At 43.9% G+C, this 15974-nt stretch overlaps 2 protein-coding genes across 3 annotated transcripts; one reads left to right on the top strand and one right to left on the bottom strand.

Annotated features, from left to right (window-relative positions):
* Positions 1–621: 621 nt before the first annotated feature.
* On the top strand, positions 622–7410 carry LOC124053338 (methionine aminopeptidase 2-like). Its single transcript, XM_046378391.1, has 11 exons — positions 622–802; positions 2878–2973; positions 3049–3111; positions 3198–3300; positions 3903–4064; positions 4678–4859; positions 5098–5192; positions 5278–5374; positions 5692–5795; positions 6074–6189; positions 6302–7410. The coding sequence occupies exons 1-11, from the start codon at positions 658–660 to the stop codon at positions 6552–6554; spliced, it is 1416 nt and encodes a 471-aa protein (XP_046234347.1). The 5' UTR covers positions 622–657; the 3' UTR covers positions 6555–7410.
* A 123-nt stretch (positions 7411–7533) lies between these two features.
* On the bottom strand, positions 7534–15731 carry usp44 (ubiquitin specific peptidase 44). Of its 2 annotated transcripts, none has more exons than XM_046378387.1 (6): positions 15493–15731; positions 11595–13305; positions 10656–10854; positions 9803–9911; positions 9348–9598; positions 7534–9255 (listed from the first exon to the last, which is right to left on the bottom strand). In XM_046378387.1, the coding sequence occupies exons 2-6, from the start codon at positions 13140–13142 to the stop codon at positions 9131–9133; spliced, it is 2232 nt and encodes a 743-aa protein (XP_046234343.1). In that variant the 5' UTR covers positions 13143–13305; positions 15493–15731; the 3' UTR covers positions 7534–9130. The 2 variants fall into 2 exon arrangements, with proteins under 2 accessions (XP_046234343.1, XP_046234344.1); XM_046378388.1 differs by lacking the exon at positions 15493–15731 and adding an exon at positions 14547–15375.
* Between the last annotated feature and the right edge of the window lie 243 nt (positions 15732–15974).

Raw genomic sequence — 15974 nt, 5'->3', positions numbered from 1 at the left:
TATAGACAGCTTTAATCCGTTTGGTTTTATTCAATTAAGTTGATGTTTCGACTCCTGATATTCCTTATGTACAAGAAATTGGTGATAATGCGATCGGTTTAATTGTACCTGTTCCACAGGTCATTTCCTCATTAGGCTCACTGCTCAGCGCATAAATTGCCCTTCAGCTTATTCGGCATGTTTTACTTTGTGCTGCCTTCATGTGCTCCAATGGAGCTCCGATTTCTGAGAACGAACGTTTTTGAGTTCATTAATAAGCGCTATCAAATGTCTAAGAAAGCATAAAACAAAATCGACTCTCCTATACTGATAATAAACAGCATTTTGAGGAGACTGTTCAAGAAAATACAAATTATGAGACATAATCTTCTTTTTGATACGATTACGCAAAACAGAATATTAAGTTGAGATAACTGATTGATATATTAACTTGTACTAATCGTTAAACAGACTATGGAAATAAGAAAATATTTTCAGGTAATGCTAAATATACAACTAACATTGCAATATCAATTGAAAGACAGGGGAATTACATCCAGAGACATTGTCTTGTCATGGAATAAGATATTAAAATTACCGAGTATCCCTGAAGGCAACATCTCACACACATCACTCCCACAGTCCCTCGCGCTTCCATTTCCACCAGCGCCTGTGATCATGGCGGACGTGGTAGCGGAGCAGGTTGCGGAGCAGAAACCAGTCCTGAACGGGGAGGCAGAGGACAGAGAAGAGGCCGACCCCGTAGAGGAGACAGCGAAAAAGAAGAAGAAAAAGAAGAAGAAGAACAAGACCGCAACGACAGGTGAGGCAGACTCGATTAGTTGCTCTTGCTAACAGGCTAGCAGAGCTAATTTTACTCATTTCAGTGGCGTGTAGTTAACCACAGTTAGCTCTGGCAAACTGGGAAATCATAGGAAGTTGCTTTCAAAATAATGGTCTTCAAGAATTTATGTTTGCGAGGTACGTTTCATGGAGTTTGTTACTGTAAAATGGGTATACAAATTAAAGCTAAATAACAATACACAGATTTTTATTTTATAGTTTTATTTTTTTACTGAATCTGGAGAAGCAAAACCATTCAGTTTGTTCGGTTGTTTTCTTAACGTGATAACAGACTAAATAATAGTGTTAATGTGCCTAAAGGGCACACATTAATTGATATTAATATGAACCTTCACACAGTTTGAGATTGTGTCAATTGCCTGTTTGATTATACTTAAGAGTTAAAGGCTTATGTAGATACGTGGAAATCGTATTTTTACAGTATTATATTAAATCTATGTAAGTAAGTATATATGAAAGATTAATCATTATTCAGTCGTTTTCTGGTTGTCAGTATCTGCCATATGTCTGCCATATTTTTGCATCTCTAGTAAAATATGCCTGAACAGTTTATAGAAATCTCCTGTCGGAGATTAGAATCTTCTAGCTACAGATTTGACGTTTATTTTCGAATGGTTTCCGGAAGGATGATGTAGGAGCATGTCTAACTTGACGCTGATCCTCATTAGCCATGCGGGTCGAAAGCTGAGTGGATTTGTGTTTCTGTTGCGCTAGCCAGGCCTTATTAAACACGCCGGGCTTTAGTCAGACCCACATCCAGAGCAGTGACATCCAACCCAGTAGATATAGAAAATGATTTATCACTTATTTTGGTAGTAAACAGAAGAATATGACGATTAACTGATCCCTGTAGTAAGTGTTTTGGCTACTGCGCTGAGCCGAAGCCAAGTTTTCCTGTTTCGTAATTTCCCCTTTGCCAGAGTTATTATGTAAGGAAAGAAGACCTAAATTTTTTAAAAGATCAACAGCATCAAAACATTATGGACACTTTAACCCCAGGAGTATTCAAGAGAGGTTTATTCGTAATTACAGCGTTTCCTGTTTATTACATCCATGTATTTTTTTTCTGTCTTTGTTATCTTATTATCTGAATGAAATATTGGTTACCTTAGAACCTGCCTGTTTTGGAGAAAGAAGTACTCAATTTTGCCCTCAAGTGAGGGCTGCACCCTTTGAAAAAACTTGAGGGAGACAGTGTTTGGACTGTTGTCACAAGTGTTTTGTACAGAACTGTGGGAATTATGTTCTACAAAGACAGGCTTGATTTGAGCTCTGCATAACTGTTTTTGGCGTGACAGTAAAAACAAGCAGTATCATCTGATAACTTAAGCACAGTTTTGCTGTTATTAAAAAGTCATGTCGTTTAAGCCCTCTGTACATCCACAGTGTGTACTCTGTGTAACTTCCACTTTGATCAAGCGGTAATTAATGAACTACTCTCAAATATTAGCAGATCCTTCATAATACACTGAGTGTTTTCCTCTCTCAAACATTTACCTACTAATTTTCTCTTCTTAAATGCAGATCATGTTTAACTTGCATCGCTGGTTGCTGGTTCCATATCAGGACCGATCGAGTGAATTTATTAAGTGGATCTGGTGTCGGCTACAATGTGACAAATCCACATTAAATAAAGTTTCTGACTGAAACTGAATGATCACATGTGATCCAGTGTTCTCACTTTCAGTTACAGTCAGTTGCAGCAGGCAGCTGTCTTCCTTTTTTCGACACACACATATGGTAAATCCTTGGCTGACTTAGAAATGACGCAAATGAGTTTTAAACTGGTACACAGTATTGGTAGACACCCTGAGTCGATGTGTTATAATCAGGAGGGAGAGAGTCTGATCTGTAGATCTGCCTTTCTAGAAGACTTTAGTTTATTTACATTCCTTATTCATTTTTACCTGACATGACTACTTGCTCTGCTGCTTCAGTTTTCCCACGTTGCTCTCTTTTGGTGTTGATACAGCACAGGTTAACTGCCACTAGCTGATTGCTTACTGGGCTTGGTGTGTGTGTGAAATGCTGCAGGCACTGAGGCAGAGGCTGATGACATGGCTGACGTGACCAAACAGCTGGAGAAGCAGGCGTTAGAAGACAAAGAGAAAGAGGAGGATGGCGAAGAAGGTGACTTTCTTAACATACTAAGTTGACACATGTGTGCCTTATACTTGGTGTGACAACAGTATCCTCCCCGCACAGATGGAGATGAAGGAGAAAACTCTGCAGGGAAAAAGAAGAAGAAGAAAAAGAAGAAGAAAGGACGTAAGTTGACTGCCTGAGTCAAGCTTTATTTCATACTTGTCCCGACTGTAAGACATCTGATGGGATGTTTTCTTTTTCCCCTCCAGCCAAATCTCAGACCGATCCCCCATCTGTGCCCATCTGCGATTTATATCCAGATGGAGTTTTCCCCATAGGACAGGAGTGTGAATACCCCACCTTACAGGATGGGTAAGAGGAGCACGTGCGCGCGCACACACACACACACACACACACACACACACACACACACACCTTTGTTAGTATTTGGGCAGTTAGTTTCCTGTAGGATTCATTGATCGTGTTGGAACAAAAGCGCCCGAGCTTCTGCTGGTTTCTCAACTCAGGAGGTCCAATTAATCTCACTTTATTTGTTTGCCCTTTTCTTGGTTTTAAATTTGTTATATATATCTATATATCTATAGATATATATATATTTTAATTATTTTTTTTTTGCAGTTTGTACAATACTTTTATACAATTATACCTGTAGTTTGATGTGTTTTGTCTCTTTTTTTCCCCTTTTCTTTTCTGTCTTCCTGTAAGGCTGACTGTTGATAAATTGCATCTCAGTAAACATGTGCATGTGCTTCTGGTCAGGTGGTAGAGACCTGATGATGAGTTGGAAGTGTTTCTGTAAAACCAGTCACTACCTGCAGCATGAACATGTTTCCTTTCTCTCCTGACTATCCTGAATTTTCAGCCCTCTTTTATCTGTAGTTGTTTCACCTCTAATAAAGCAGCATTCTTGTCTTCAGGACAGTAATAAACATTGTGTGCTCTTCTCCTCTCAGTCGCAGCGCAGCAGGGCGCATGACCAACGAGGAGAAGCGTGTGCTGGATAAAGCCAACGAGGAGGTGTGGAACGACTTCAGACAGGCAGCCGAGGCCCACAGACAGGTCCGCCAGCACGTTCGCAGCTTCATGAAACCTGGCATGACCATGATTGAAATCTGGTGAGGTTGCCTTTTATCACTGCGACTTACTTCATCGCTACCTTCACATCATCTTTACTTGTGTTTGTGGTTCAGTTGAAGGGGACCGGGTCAATAGAAGAAGGACAGAAAGAGGAAGTTAGCTGTTGCACACAGCAGCAGTGGCAGATACAGTGCTTTAAATCCCTTAGTGCCCCCGGAGTATCAAAACTCACAGACATGAATGTACATTTTTAGATTCAGTGTGACTCACACTTTCTGACGATGTCGTCCTTTGTGAATTAACAGCCATGAATCTACGTAGAAATTACACAAAAAAGATGCTCTTTATAACACCAGACCATGTCTGAAAATCATCAGGTTTTAAAGTTTTCTTCAGTTTCTGTCTAATCCAGTGATAATTGTCTACATATCTGTGGGAACATTGCAAACAGAAACCGCTAAAATCTAAATCAATCAAATCTGGTGCTAATCTGGTGCTAATTTGCCCAATAGTAAACAGTTACAGGCTAAAAATGACGTAGCCCGCAGCTTACTCACTGCTGGCTTCTAAGCTTTTTCTCCTCTGCTGAAAAGTATTTTATTTCCACTTTAATCTTCTCATTTCATCTCCCATCCTTTCCACTCTCCTCAGCGAGCGGTTGGAGGACTGTTCTCGTAAGCTGATAAAGGAGAACAAGCTGAATGCTGGCCTGGCCTTCCCCACCGGTTGCTCCCTGAACCATTGTGCTGCCCACTACACTCCCAACGCCGGAGACCCCACCGTCCTGCAGTACGACGACGTCTGCAAGATCGACTTCGGCACGCACATCAACGGTATGGATGGATGAAGTGCTGCCTCAACTACGATTTGTGCTGATGTCTGAAAGCAATCCATTCAAGGCCCACTCTCTATCCGTCAAAAGATTTACATGACAGGAAGCTTATAGTGTTCATTCATTAATGCACTAAATGAAAATCAATTGTCAGACTCTTAACACTTAACGCTGATGGCTGCAGATTTAAACACAGATGCGTTTGTCTGACTGAAAGACGTTCTGCTTTCTGTTTGCAGGGCGAATCATTGACTGTGCCTTCACTGTCACATTTAATCCAAAGTATGACAAGCTGCTGGAGGCTGTGAGAGACGCCACCAATACTGGAATCAAAGTATGACTCACACACACACACACACTCTTCACTGGGGTGTTTTAACTGGGCCTGCAGCTCGTGATTTTCTGTTTATTTGTTGCAGAATGCTGGCATTGATGTGCGCCTGTGTGATGTTGGAGAGGCGATTCAGGAAGTGATGGAGTCCTACGAGGTTGAGCTCGATGGCAAAACTTACCAAGGTAGGTTCTTCTAACAACACAGACCGCATGTCGGTGATGTTCAGATCAAGTTGTGTTATAGGCCTCGGTCACTGATCTCAGTCTGAGTCTGATATTTATATTTACCTAAAATGTTGATTATATTATCTGACAGACTGAAGGTGGTCTTGCTGATGTAGACTCTTAAATCTGAGCTGATTCAAAACTCTAAAGTTGGTAATGTTAAATTACTATCGTGACATGGATGGAGTTTTTTTGGAGCGTTACATGTAGTAATAAATTATCCTTCATCTTGTGTGAACTTTTAGTTTCTGAAACTTGTTTTTTTGCGATTCCAGTGAAGCCAATTCGAAACCTGAATGGTCATTCAATCGGTCAGTACAGAATACATGCAGGCAAGACTGTTCCCATCGTTAAAGGAGGAGAAGCTACAAAAATGGAGGTGAGTTAAATCTGAGCGCCATCGTCCTCACTAAGGACACGTCCACACTATATTTATGCCTTATGTCTACACTACTCTTTATCAGAAGAGAAGAAAATTCAGTATTTTATTTTTTTTTTTATATTATATATATATATATAATAATAATATAATATATATAATATTTTATTTTATTTTCACAATTTCTATGAATTTTTCTGATCTCTGTCGCTGTGAGAGTATGATGCAGGCTTTCGGGATCGGCTGTAAGTTATTGATGGTGTGTTCTCGCCCTGCAGGAGGGAGAGGTTTATGCCATCGAGACATTTGGCAGTACAGGTAAAGGTGTGGTCCACGATGACATGGAGTGCTCCCACTATATGAAAAACTTTGACGTGGGCCACGTCCCCATCAGGTAAGCGTTTGGTCCGTCTTTGTGATGCATTCCTGTACGCTACCTGAGCACCGTCAGTATTTAAATTGTGGTGTTCATGTTTCATGTCTGTTCTTCCCTCCTTCCTCTCCAGACTGCCCAGAGCAAAGCACCTCCTCAACGTTATCAACGAGAACTTCGGCACGTTGGCGTTCTGCCGCCGCTGGCTCGACCGCCTGGGCGAGAGCAAGTACCTGATGGCCCTGAAGAACCTGTGTGACTTGGGCATCGTGGACCCTTACCCTCCTCTCTGCGACACCAAGGGCTGCTACACCGCTCAGTTCGAGCACACCATCCTGCTCAGGCCCACCTGCAAGGAGGTGGTGAGCCGGGGAGACGACTACTGACACCCCAACCCACCATTCAACGGCACCACGCCCCTCCACCTCCCATCACCACACAGCACCGCCTGACCCCGTTAGCAACTCCTCCTTTAGAGAAACAACAGGAAAGAGCGTCTAAAACAGGACGTGGTTGTCTCAGAGCAGCTTTGAGGAATGCCAAATGCTACTGTATTCTACCCACAATGCACCACTCACAGCTTGCACGGAGAGAAGACTGGCTTTCTGAGTTTTCTGTCATCGACTACAGCTAAAGAAATTAAAATCAAAGCAATCTGTTTCCGTCAGAGGAAGCTTTGAGTTTTCCCTGTCCTGCAGACCTCATTTTTTCCTCAACATTAAAAGGTTAACTGTCAAACAGTTAAACATTTATTTAAGCTGCAGCTGAATCTAGTGCACACTCAGTTTTCAAAGAGATGGTGGGCGTGGGGGAAACCCTCTTATACCTCCCTGTCATTTTCAAAGTTTCTGTGGCTCCACTCTGGGCCTCCAGTACTTTAGTGCTCGACTTAAATCAAGCACAAATGCTACTGATGGTTTTAAGAAGTGGTAAGGCCAATGCATGGCCAGAAATCTCTGCAAGCAGACAATTCTTAACATTTTAAGTTCGGGGGAGTAGTAATAAACGCCGTCGTCATACAGGCACCGTGCATCTGCAGCTGTATGATCTGGCTTCTGTTGCTACAGAAGGGAACTCTGCACTCTGGCCCTCTCGTCATCGTTTCTTTGATATTTGTAAAATATCTCTGAAATGGTTGCTGCCACTGTATTGTTCCTGATTAAAATGCTACATTTTGAACTCCCTGAAAATGTTTTTGTAAGAAAAAATATGGGGATGATTAAAATGATTTTGTTCATTGCAGGCTGTTCTCCTGATGGGTCTACACACAAAGCAAAAAAAATAATCTCACAGCACTCTGTCGAGCTTTTTGTCTTCCTGGTCACTCGTATAAACTCAGAGGAAAAAAAAAAGCAAGACATGGGTGTCTTTTGTAGAAAAATGAAAAAATATTCTCATTTATTGAGGTAATTTTCGCTAGAAAAAAATTGAGGTAACAATTTGCATAGTATAACTTCCATAAATTTACACACACACACACACTCACAAACATCCAAGTAACCAAAATGCCGACAATTTATCACATCTGACAACTGAAGGAAACATGAAGAGTGATGCGAGTTGCCCTCTGATGGAGGAATCAGGGAGCATGATTGAGGTGGAGAATACCTTTTCTTTTCTACAACTTTCTCCAGTATGGAGATAAATATCACAACCTGTAGACACTGCAAAAAATCTGTTAAGAGTTTGAATATTGTACTGAAAAGATGGAGAACAAAACAGTTTGTACACATACAGTACACACACCTCCTTGAGGGTGGCGGAACAGTGAAGTCTGTCATAACTGCTGGTGGTGCTGAACAATCAGCGGTTGTATAAAACTTTAAAAACAGTCAATGGCCTCCTTTCTAAAACCTCTGAGAAGGATTGTATAAAAAAAATACATTCAAAATCTAAATGCTGGTCTGGGTGGGACTGCAGCTGTGCAGATTCCACTTTGCTGGACTGATATGAACTATAAAAATACATCTGCTTTCTGAACAAAAGGGCACTTTTTTTGGTACACAAGTCTGGCTGGAGACGCGTCAAACTCTGAAGACAATTACATTCTGGAGCGCAGAGGTGGCAGCATTTAGCCCAAAAAACACTGAACACATCCCTTTGGAGACTTTCCAGTGGAAGTCAAAGAAGAGGGAAAAAAATAAACATCACGCAAATGTTGAACCATTCTGGAAACGCTGAAAGGTTTTTCCACACACTTTCCCCTAAGGCTTTGGCTTGAGGTCTGCCAATTTTTCCAGACAGACCCAGGAGGACTTCAGGGTGAATGATAAACCTCCAGCCCTGCTTGTGTACAGATCTTAAACTACAAACTGGTTCAAAAATGATGCTCCCAGAAAATTAGTGCATTTCTGGCAGGAAAGTAGCTAAATGCAGCCGTGTCAACACCGATTAAAGTTTTACCTGTCTGGAACACAGACAGGGAGGCCGTCTGTAGCGAGTGAATGACATGTTTAAAATCCTACATCCAGTTCTGTGACGACTATCTAAAGTGACTGAGAAACATTTCAGTTGATTTTAAAAGAAACAGCATTTACAATCAACAAGCCACCATGCGCAGGTAGGCAGACATGTGAATACACCTGTGCAACCTGTAGAGGACACCTGTCATCGTGCCCGGTCTGTTAGCTGGCACTGAGACACATCTTGGCTGATAACTCTCTTTATAAAATACATCTCTGCACAAATCACAAACATCACCATTTGTTTTTAAAAAAATACCTACATATAAACAGCATATACAAGAAGTTCACAAAGCAGAACCAGGTTTTAAAAAGGAGTCTTGCCTCTCTTTTTTTCCTTATTTAGAAAAATAGACTAAAAAGACCCATCCTCCTAGGATATAAAATGCCCAAACAAAGGGAGGGAAGAGGGAAGAGAGCGATGGGTGGGGCTGTGCTGATATCTTCTCGCTGAGCTGTCAGGCTGCAGCGGAGGGAAGGAGGTTCAAGGGATTGTGGTCCTATAGCGGCCGGTCTTTGTCCTGAGTTACTCGCTGTGTGTAGAAGAGGATGTAGGCCTGAGCGCGACAGACCTCCTCCACTGAACACACATTCAGCTTAGAGTCATTACAGTGAACCCAGAAGCCTGGAGGAGACACCAAAAAAACCATTTACCATGAAGGCAGCACGTAAAGTAGGAACAACAAATCGCGGGTCTTCAAAACCGTCTGTACTCACCACCTTCTGTGTTGTAGCAGTAGGAGGTGTAGTGGCCAGAACCAAAGCCCTTCCCATGGTGCATCACCACAGCGGAGAGGTCATATAGGAAGTGCTTGGGGCGTGGCGAGCCTGCAGAGCTGGGGCTGCTGGGACTGGAGCAGGACACAACTTTGGGCGACGGCTCCCGGCTGCAGTATGGCTCCATGTTGAGGAGCTGGTCGAAGCTGACGTGGACTCCGATCTTCTCCCGGTGGTTCCGCCCAGACCACCTGAGGACCAAACACAAGACAGGAAGCCAGTTAGCCAGCACATCACAACAAAACATTTTTCAGTTGGCTTATGACTGTCCCTGGCAAGGCACGAGTTTTAGAGACAGACCTCAAATAAAACAAAGAAAATATGAAGTATTAATCACACGATGTACATTATGTTTTCAGCAGAGACTGGTTGATTCTTGTGCAAAATCGTCATACCTGAAGCGTTTGAGGTGAAGCCGCAGGACCTGAGGCAGTTTGTGGACCATCAGCTGTTTTTGTGCTTCAGTCAGGAGGACTGACTTGGAGGAAGTCCGCCGTCGAGCGGCTGAAAACGACAGGAGAGAGTTAACGTAAATGTCACCGATCAGCAAAGATCCTCTTATACATGAAGATGTAACTGTGACACCACGTCTGATACCTTCATTTACCCAAATGCTGATGATCTGAAAGACTAACATGACAAGAAACTTATGTTTCACAAGTTTCTTGTTCCAAATACTCAAGTTCCTGGTTCAAAACGATCAAGTTTACATGCTTAAAACATTGATATGATAGAAAGAGCCAGTGCATGTCAAGTTGACTGCTAGCTTGAAAACACTACTGCCAAACTTAGCTTTAACTGTCCCTTAAAGTCCCTTTATGTGTAACATAGCAGCACCTCATTTTTCTACTGTAAAATCACGCAATCTAGTGGAAAGGCCAGCACAATACTGAATAAAAAAAACATTCAAATTTTATTCCCCCAAAGCAGCTGATGGTTTTTAGGATTCCTCAGACGAGTATCAACATTTGCTTGACATGTTTTCAATGAACATCCAACATTTTGAGTAAACAGATCATTATCACTTTAACCTCTATTCACAAAAAAAAATATGGGTCCAGAACGTGCTTAGACAGGCTAAACACAACAAGTGAGACAGGCTGGGGAAGGAAGAGGAAAAAAAGAAGAGACCACAGTCTGGATTTGTGATTCAAATCAATGCCAGATGTAAACGTCTAAAGTATCAGTGTCAGCTCTCTGAGTGAAAAAAACAAGAGTGCGTCTGTATGTTTACATTGTTTAACTCACAGTTACAGTGGTCACAGGCATAGATGTTTCCCTCCAGTGCTTCGGTTTCTGTGAACTTGGCCAGCATTTCCGTCAAATGGCACGAAGCCTGTGCAGCCGACTCCCTACTATTATTGTGATAGCGCTCAGGGAACTCCAGTGACAGATCCCAGAAGGGCTCCACAGTGTTGGAGCGATGATCGCAGGCCTGGCACGTCACCTGCACGTCAGAGTGAGGGGAAATAAAAACGTGTGCGTGCTCACAGGACATGGACGTAATGTTATAATCATACACATTATATATCATCCCTCCCCACTGTCAGAGGGTTCAAAGGCAGTCTGAGTCGGTGCTGTAGTTAACAGTCACATGGTTGAGATAGCCCAAAGCCCTCACAGACACACAGCCCTCCATTCAGCAGGAGCAGGTGTCACAGTGTGTGCTCAGCCTCCACAAGTAGACGCTAATCTCTCGTCCTCATACTAATGTCCCCCCGCCCAAGTCTCTCTTCCATGAGTTACTTAACATGATGCAGGACTCGTGAACTCATGTATGTGGTTGTACATTCAGTCGATTACTCGTTCAGTCTATGATTTGTCAAAAAACAGTAAAATAAAAAATGACAATAACAGGTTCCTAAAGCTCAGGGTGACATCTTCAAATGTCAAATCAACAAAAACATGAAATCACTCCATCTCAACTTCATAAACATACTCAAGAGTTGGGAGGCTAAAATGACACATAAATATTTGAACTGACAGATGATGAATCCAGAGAGATGACACAGTCCAGTTAGAGCTGATGATGGCTACTGTATTAATACAAGCACAGTGTGCAGGCATCAGGACAAGTGAGTCAGATGAAGCTTATGACCACTGCTGAGTTACTCAGTGATTAAATAAAGGTGACAACAGGTTAGTCTGTCAGACCAGCAGTGTGTGTGTGTGTGTGAGAGATGGTACCTGGCTGAGGAGCTGGCCATGGAAGATGGTGTTGACCACACTCAGCACCTGCTTGATGAGTCGTTTCTGCGTCTGTGGGACTCCTGCAGCAGTTGTGTGCTTGCCAGTGCTCTCCAACTCGTGCTGCACCTTGTCCAACAGCTCACACAGGAACTCCTGTGCATCCTGCTGAGCGTAGCCCCTGAACGCCGGGATCAGCTGCCACACCGAGTGGAGCATGGCAAACGGTGACACCAGCGCCCACTTGCCAGACCACATAACTTGGAATAAGGTGTGCAACTCGTGGCAGAGGGAGATGTGCTTTGAGCTGGGCTCTTTGGGTTGTATCAGCTCCATGCTGCGGCCCCGTGAGGCTCCGCCACTCAGCCCTGCCCCAGAGCCTGAGCTGGCCTGGAATCCCTTCCGTTGTGGGGAGTGGGATGAGGCCTTCTCTGCCAGTTGGCCGTGGACAGCGGATGCCAGCAGCTCCAGTGCCTGGGTCAGATCCAGGCGCAGAAAACACTCCCTGAAGACATGCAAGTGGCTCAGCACCTGCAGGATGGAGTTCATATAACAGGTGTTGCCTAAATTCCTCAGGCCCGTCACCCCAGGAGTGACTGTGGGACGCCGTTTGAAGGGTGAGCCACCCTGTTTGGTACTCTGCTTGCGGCGAATAGGTGTCTGTGCAGAACGGGGGGTCGCCGGGGGTGTTTTGGGCTTAGATTTGGTGGTAGAAGAGCGGCTCCGGGGTTTGGAAGTTGGCTGGACCTTTTTTGTCCGTCCTGTCTTGGGGGTGGCAGTGGCAGGGCTTTGAGTCCTTGGCCTACGGGTGAGAGACGGAGGCACAGGAGTTTTTGTCTTGTTGCGTACCCTCTGAGATGGTGCTGTGACTGCCGCATCGGCTACTCGCTGGCTCTTCCGACGTAGCCTGCGACTCTTCCTGAGAGGGGCATTCTCCAACTCCTCCTGTAGCTGCCTTTTAAGAGCTCGCCTCCTCTCTCTTGCCTCCCTTTTCTGCTCTTCCTCCTCCTCCCTCTTTCTCTCTTCTTCCTCCCTCTTCTTTCCACATTCAGTCAGTCCAAACCAGTAGCGAAAAACACGTCCCATAAGAGCCCTGCGCCGGTGCCAAAGCGCTGTAAACATCCTGTCCTCGTCCCTCAGCTGCAGCTCACGGGCACCGGATGGCATGACGGCATCAGGTGCTGCGCTCGTAGACCGGAGTGTGCGTCCACTGCGGGTGGTGACCTCATAGCGCTGGCTCTGGATGGCGCTGAGCGTACTGCGAAGCAGCTTCAGGTCTCCGGTGGCATTATCATTCAAGACATAGTCGTCACACAAATAACAAAAAACATAAAGTTCATTAACCTCAATAGCCAACGGGTGGCGCTGCTGCTGGAAATGCTGTAAAGCATGCTCCTCGATGTAACGCCCGCACGCCACATGAGCACAGCCCAGGCAGGCCCATATAGACTCCGTGGTGTTGCAGTCCACGCAGTGCCACTTCTGGGGATTGAGGATGGAGTGGTCTGGGGCCAGCCGCAGCCGCCCCACATGCTTACACCTGTCCATTACACACGCCGGCCGGCCGAGCTGGCTGGCTGGCTGTGTCAGTCAATAACTGACCGTCTATGTGTAAGTCTTTGTGGATGTGTTAACGTTTCACACTGGCTTCATATCACCATGGTGATCATGGTGAGCTGAGAAATGGGACCTTCCCACGGCATGGTTGTTTCTAGAGTGGAGAAAGAACATATCTGGTCAGTCACAATGAATAGATGGGGAAAAAAAAAAAACAACAAAAAAAGTAAAATCTGTTCTTCAAATTCTAAACAACTTTTCGTTTTTATTATCTTGTGTTTATAGTGTTTCATCATCTACCCTTACGGGCCAAAAATATAGTTTTAAAAATGCACATTTAGTGCATTTTTATATCATAATGACAAGCTACTCTTTTCCTGGAAACACATCAAACCACACAATAAAACTATTATCTCAAAGCTGCTACATCTAACCTCCCATAACTCTGTTTTATGAGTTCATAGCTGCACACAGTAAACTGTGGAAAACTGCCATGTGGCGAGCAGGCTGTAACACTTCCTCAGAGAAAGAAGGGCCAACAGTAAAATAACTTGTAGATAAACGTGACTGCATTGAGTGTTGCCAGGCGCAGCCGCTTAAAAACCAAAAAGGTGAGTAAGTTCACATCCTGAGATGATGACTCAGAAATAAAATCTCAGCGGACTCAGTGACAACAGCCAGGGTGATTTCTCAGGGATATCAACATATTCCCCTCTATCAAATGTTCTAATGTGAAAGATAGTAAGCGGTGCAGAAGCTCCAGAATTCTCCTCTTGATGTAATCCCAGTCTCCAACCGTGAGAGAGTTGCTGAACAATAGCTGTGCTTTGGTTTACAGACAGAAGAACAACTAAGCTTAACCCAAGACCCAACAATCAGTTTTCACTCAGCCTCTTCTAGCTTGTTTTCACATCCCTGGCGCTTGGTGTAGCTCAGCTGAGAAAGTGGGGACCCTTGAGTGGGCAGAGTGCTATCAACCCTCCCCATGGAGGTCAAACAAGTAAGATTATCTAACAAAGGAGGGACTGAGCTTGGAAAGAGGTGCACCCTTTGTCTGGGTACAAGACTGCCTTTACTGGGGAAATGAAAGAGTGGAAACCAAGGAAAGAAAAGAGACTGATAAGAAACGGGTTAGAGAGAGCGAGAAAACATGATGTTGATTCCTTCTGCAGTGTTTTCGCTTCACTCCATTAAATACTTCCAAAACAGCAAAACAAGCTCAAAGCGTTCAGGTCAAAGTAGGTGTTTGCTTATCATTTATATCGCGGAGTGGGCGTGTTTATCCAATACGTGTTCATCAGAATGTGCTGCCATGAGAGAGTGCAGCCGCTGTGATATAAATAAAGTCTCTCTGCTGTCAAGGATCCAAAACACCATGTTGCGTTTATAACTAACCTTGAGTTTAGTTAGGATGGCTCAAGCAGGAAATCCTTTAAGCCTGATTCTTTCGGTGGCATCAGAATAAAAGATAAAGATGAAGAATAAAGTTGCACTTTGCTGTCGCCCGATTCAGAAACTTCAATCTCCCGATGAAAACCTCATAGTGAGGCTTATCCACACAGTACGTTACGGTTATCACCACAGGGTTACAGGAATCAAGCCATTAACGTGATAAGCAGAAAGGAGTGGCAGTGAGTGCGAACTCTCTTGGTAGAGTTGTTCCACAGCTTCTAGTGTTGCAGAAGTTTCATCTGCAAGTTAGCGCGCTTTGCCTGGTTTGTCCTTGTGACTGCATGGTCCTAAGTGGCTGAACACCCCACAGCCTTGCGTCCACACGGGTTATACACGTCGCAAAAGACACGATCAGCTTGTCTAACCTTTCAGCAAACTGCCCCACATAACAGAAAAGCCGAGACGCCTCATAAGAATAGCAGAAAGAGACCAAACTTTGAGCAACGTAACCTCTCCAGCTAATGTCAGCTAGCTGCCGCTAACGTGTAATTGATACACGGGTGCTGCGATTACAAAATACTAAGATCATTCACAAAGAAAATCTAAACCACTGAAAAAAACCTGCAAAGTAATTGCCCCAAATATCGTAGAATAACGCACAAATCTGGCACACGACAACAACCGCCACTTATGGTAGCTCTATCGTTTTACTCATTTTGGTCAAGAGATTAGTGTTCACTAGCTGTCCTGCTAACGTTAGCCTAGCGTGCTAGCAGGCTAACTGGGATAATCCTAACAAGTTCATGCGTTAGCCGGAGGTCAGCTCCCAGCGACAGGCTCGGCTTTAAAACCAGCCCGCTGGGTGTGTTGAAACAGGACCGAATGGACTATCAGATGTACTGTTACACATTTATTATGAATCACTCATTGTGAAAAGAAAACAGCATACCGAGCCTCTCCTTCACGGCAGTAACTCCTCTGTTTCTAAAATGATCGCCATCTTGTCAGTCCTCGTCGCGTGGTGTTGGCTCGAGCGCGTCCTCGAGACGTGACGTTGTTGTTGTTGTTGTTGTTATTGTTGATGTTGCTGTTGCTAGCGATGATGTTTAGAGTGAAGATGTTCACTCATCGGGTCAAAGCCTACCACACCGCCATTCTACTACTTTTAGTTCCGTTTGTCATTTATTAGTTTCATGTCAGATTAGTTCCATTCAGTTTTATTGTATTTTAAGTGATTTATTCATGTGTGTTTAGTATTCCCGTCAGTTGTGTCGTACTTTAGTTGGCCTGTGTGTAGTGCCGTTAGTTGTTGTTTGTAGTGTCTCGTGTCACTTTTCTGAACGCTGGACAAAATCACTGCTTTGACTTTGCACTGACGATGAAATAAAAGTACTGCAACTTTACACCACTAGAGGTCAGTGTTGCGCCTCT

This window comes from Scatophagus argus, chromosome 22, assembly GCF_020382885.2.
Source record: "Scatophagus argus isolate fScaArg1 chromosome 22, fScaArg1.pri, whole genome shotgun sequence".
Lineage (NCBI taxonomy): Eukaryota > Metazoa > Chordata > Actinopteri > Scatophagidae > Scatophagus > Scatophagus argus.
This window is presented reverse-complemented; position numbering and strand designations above follow the sequence as displayed.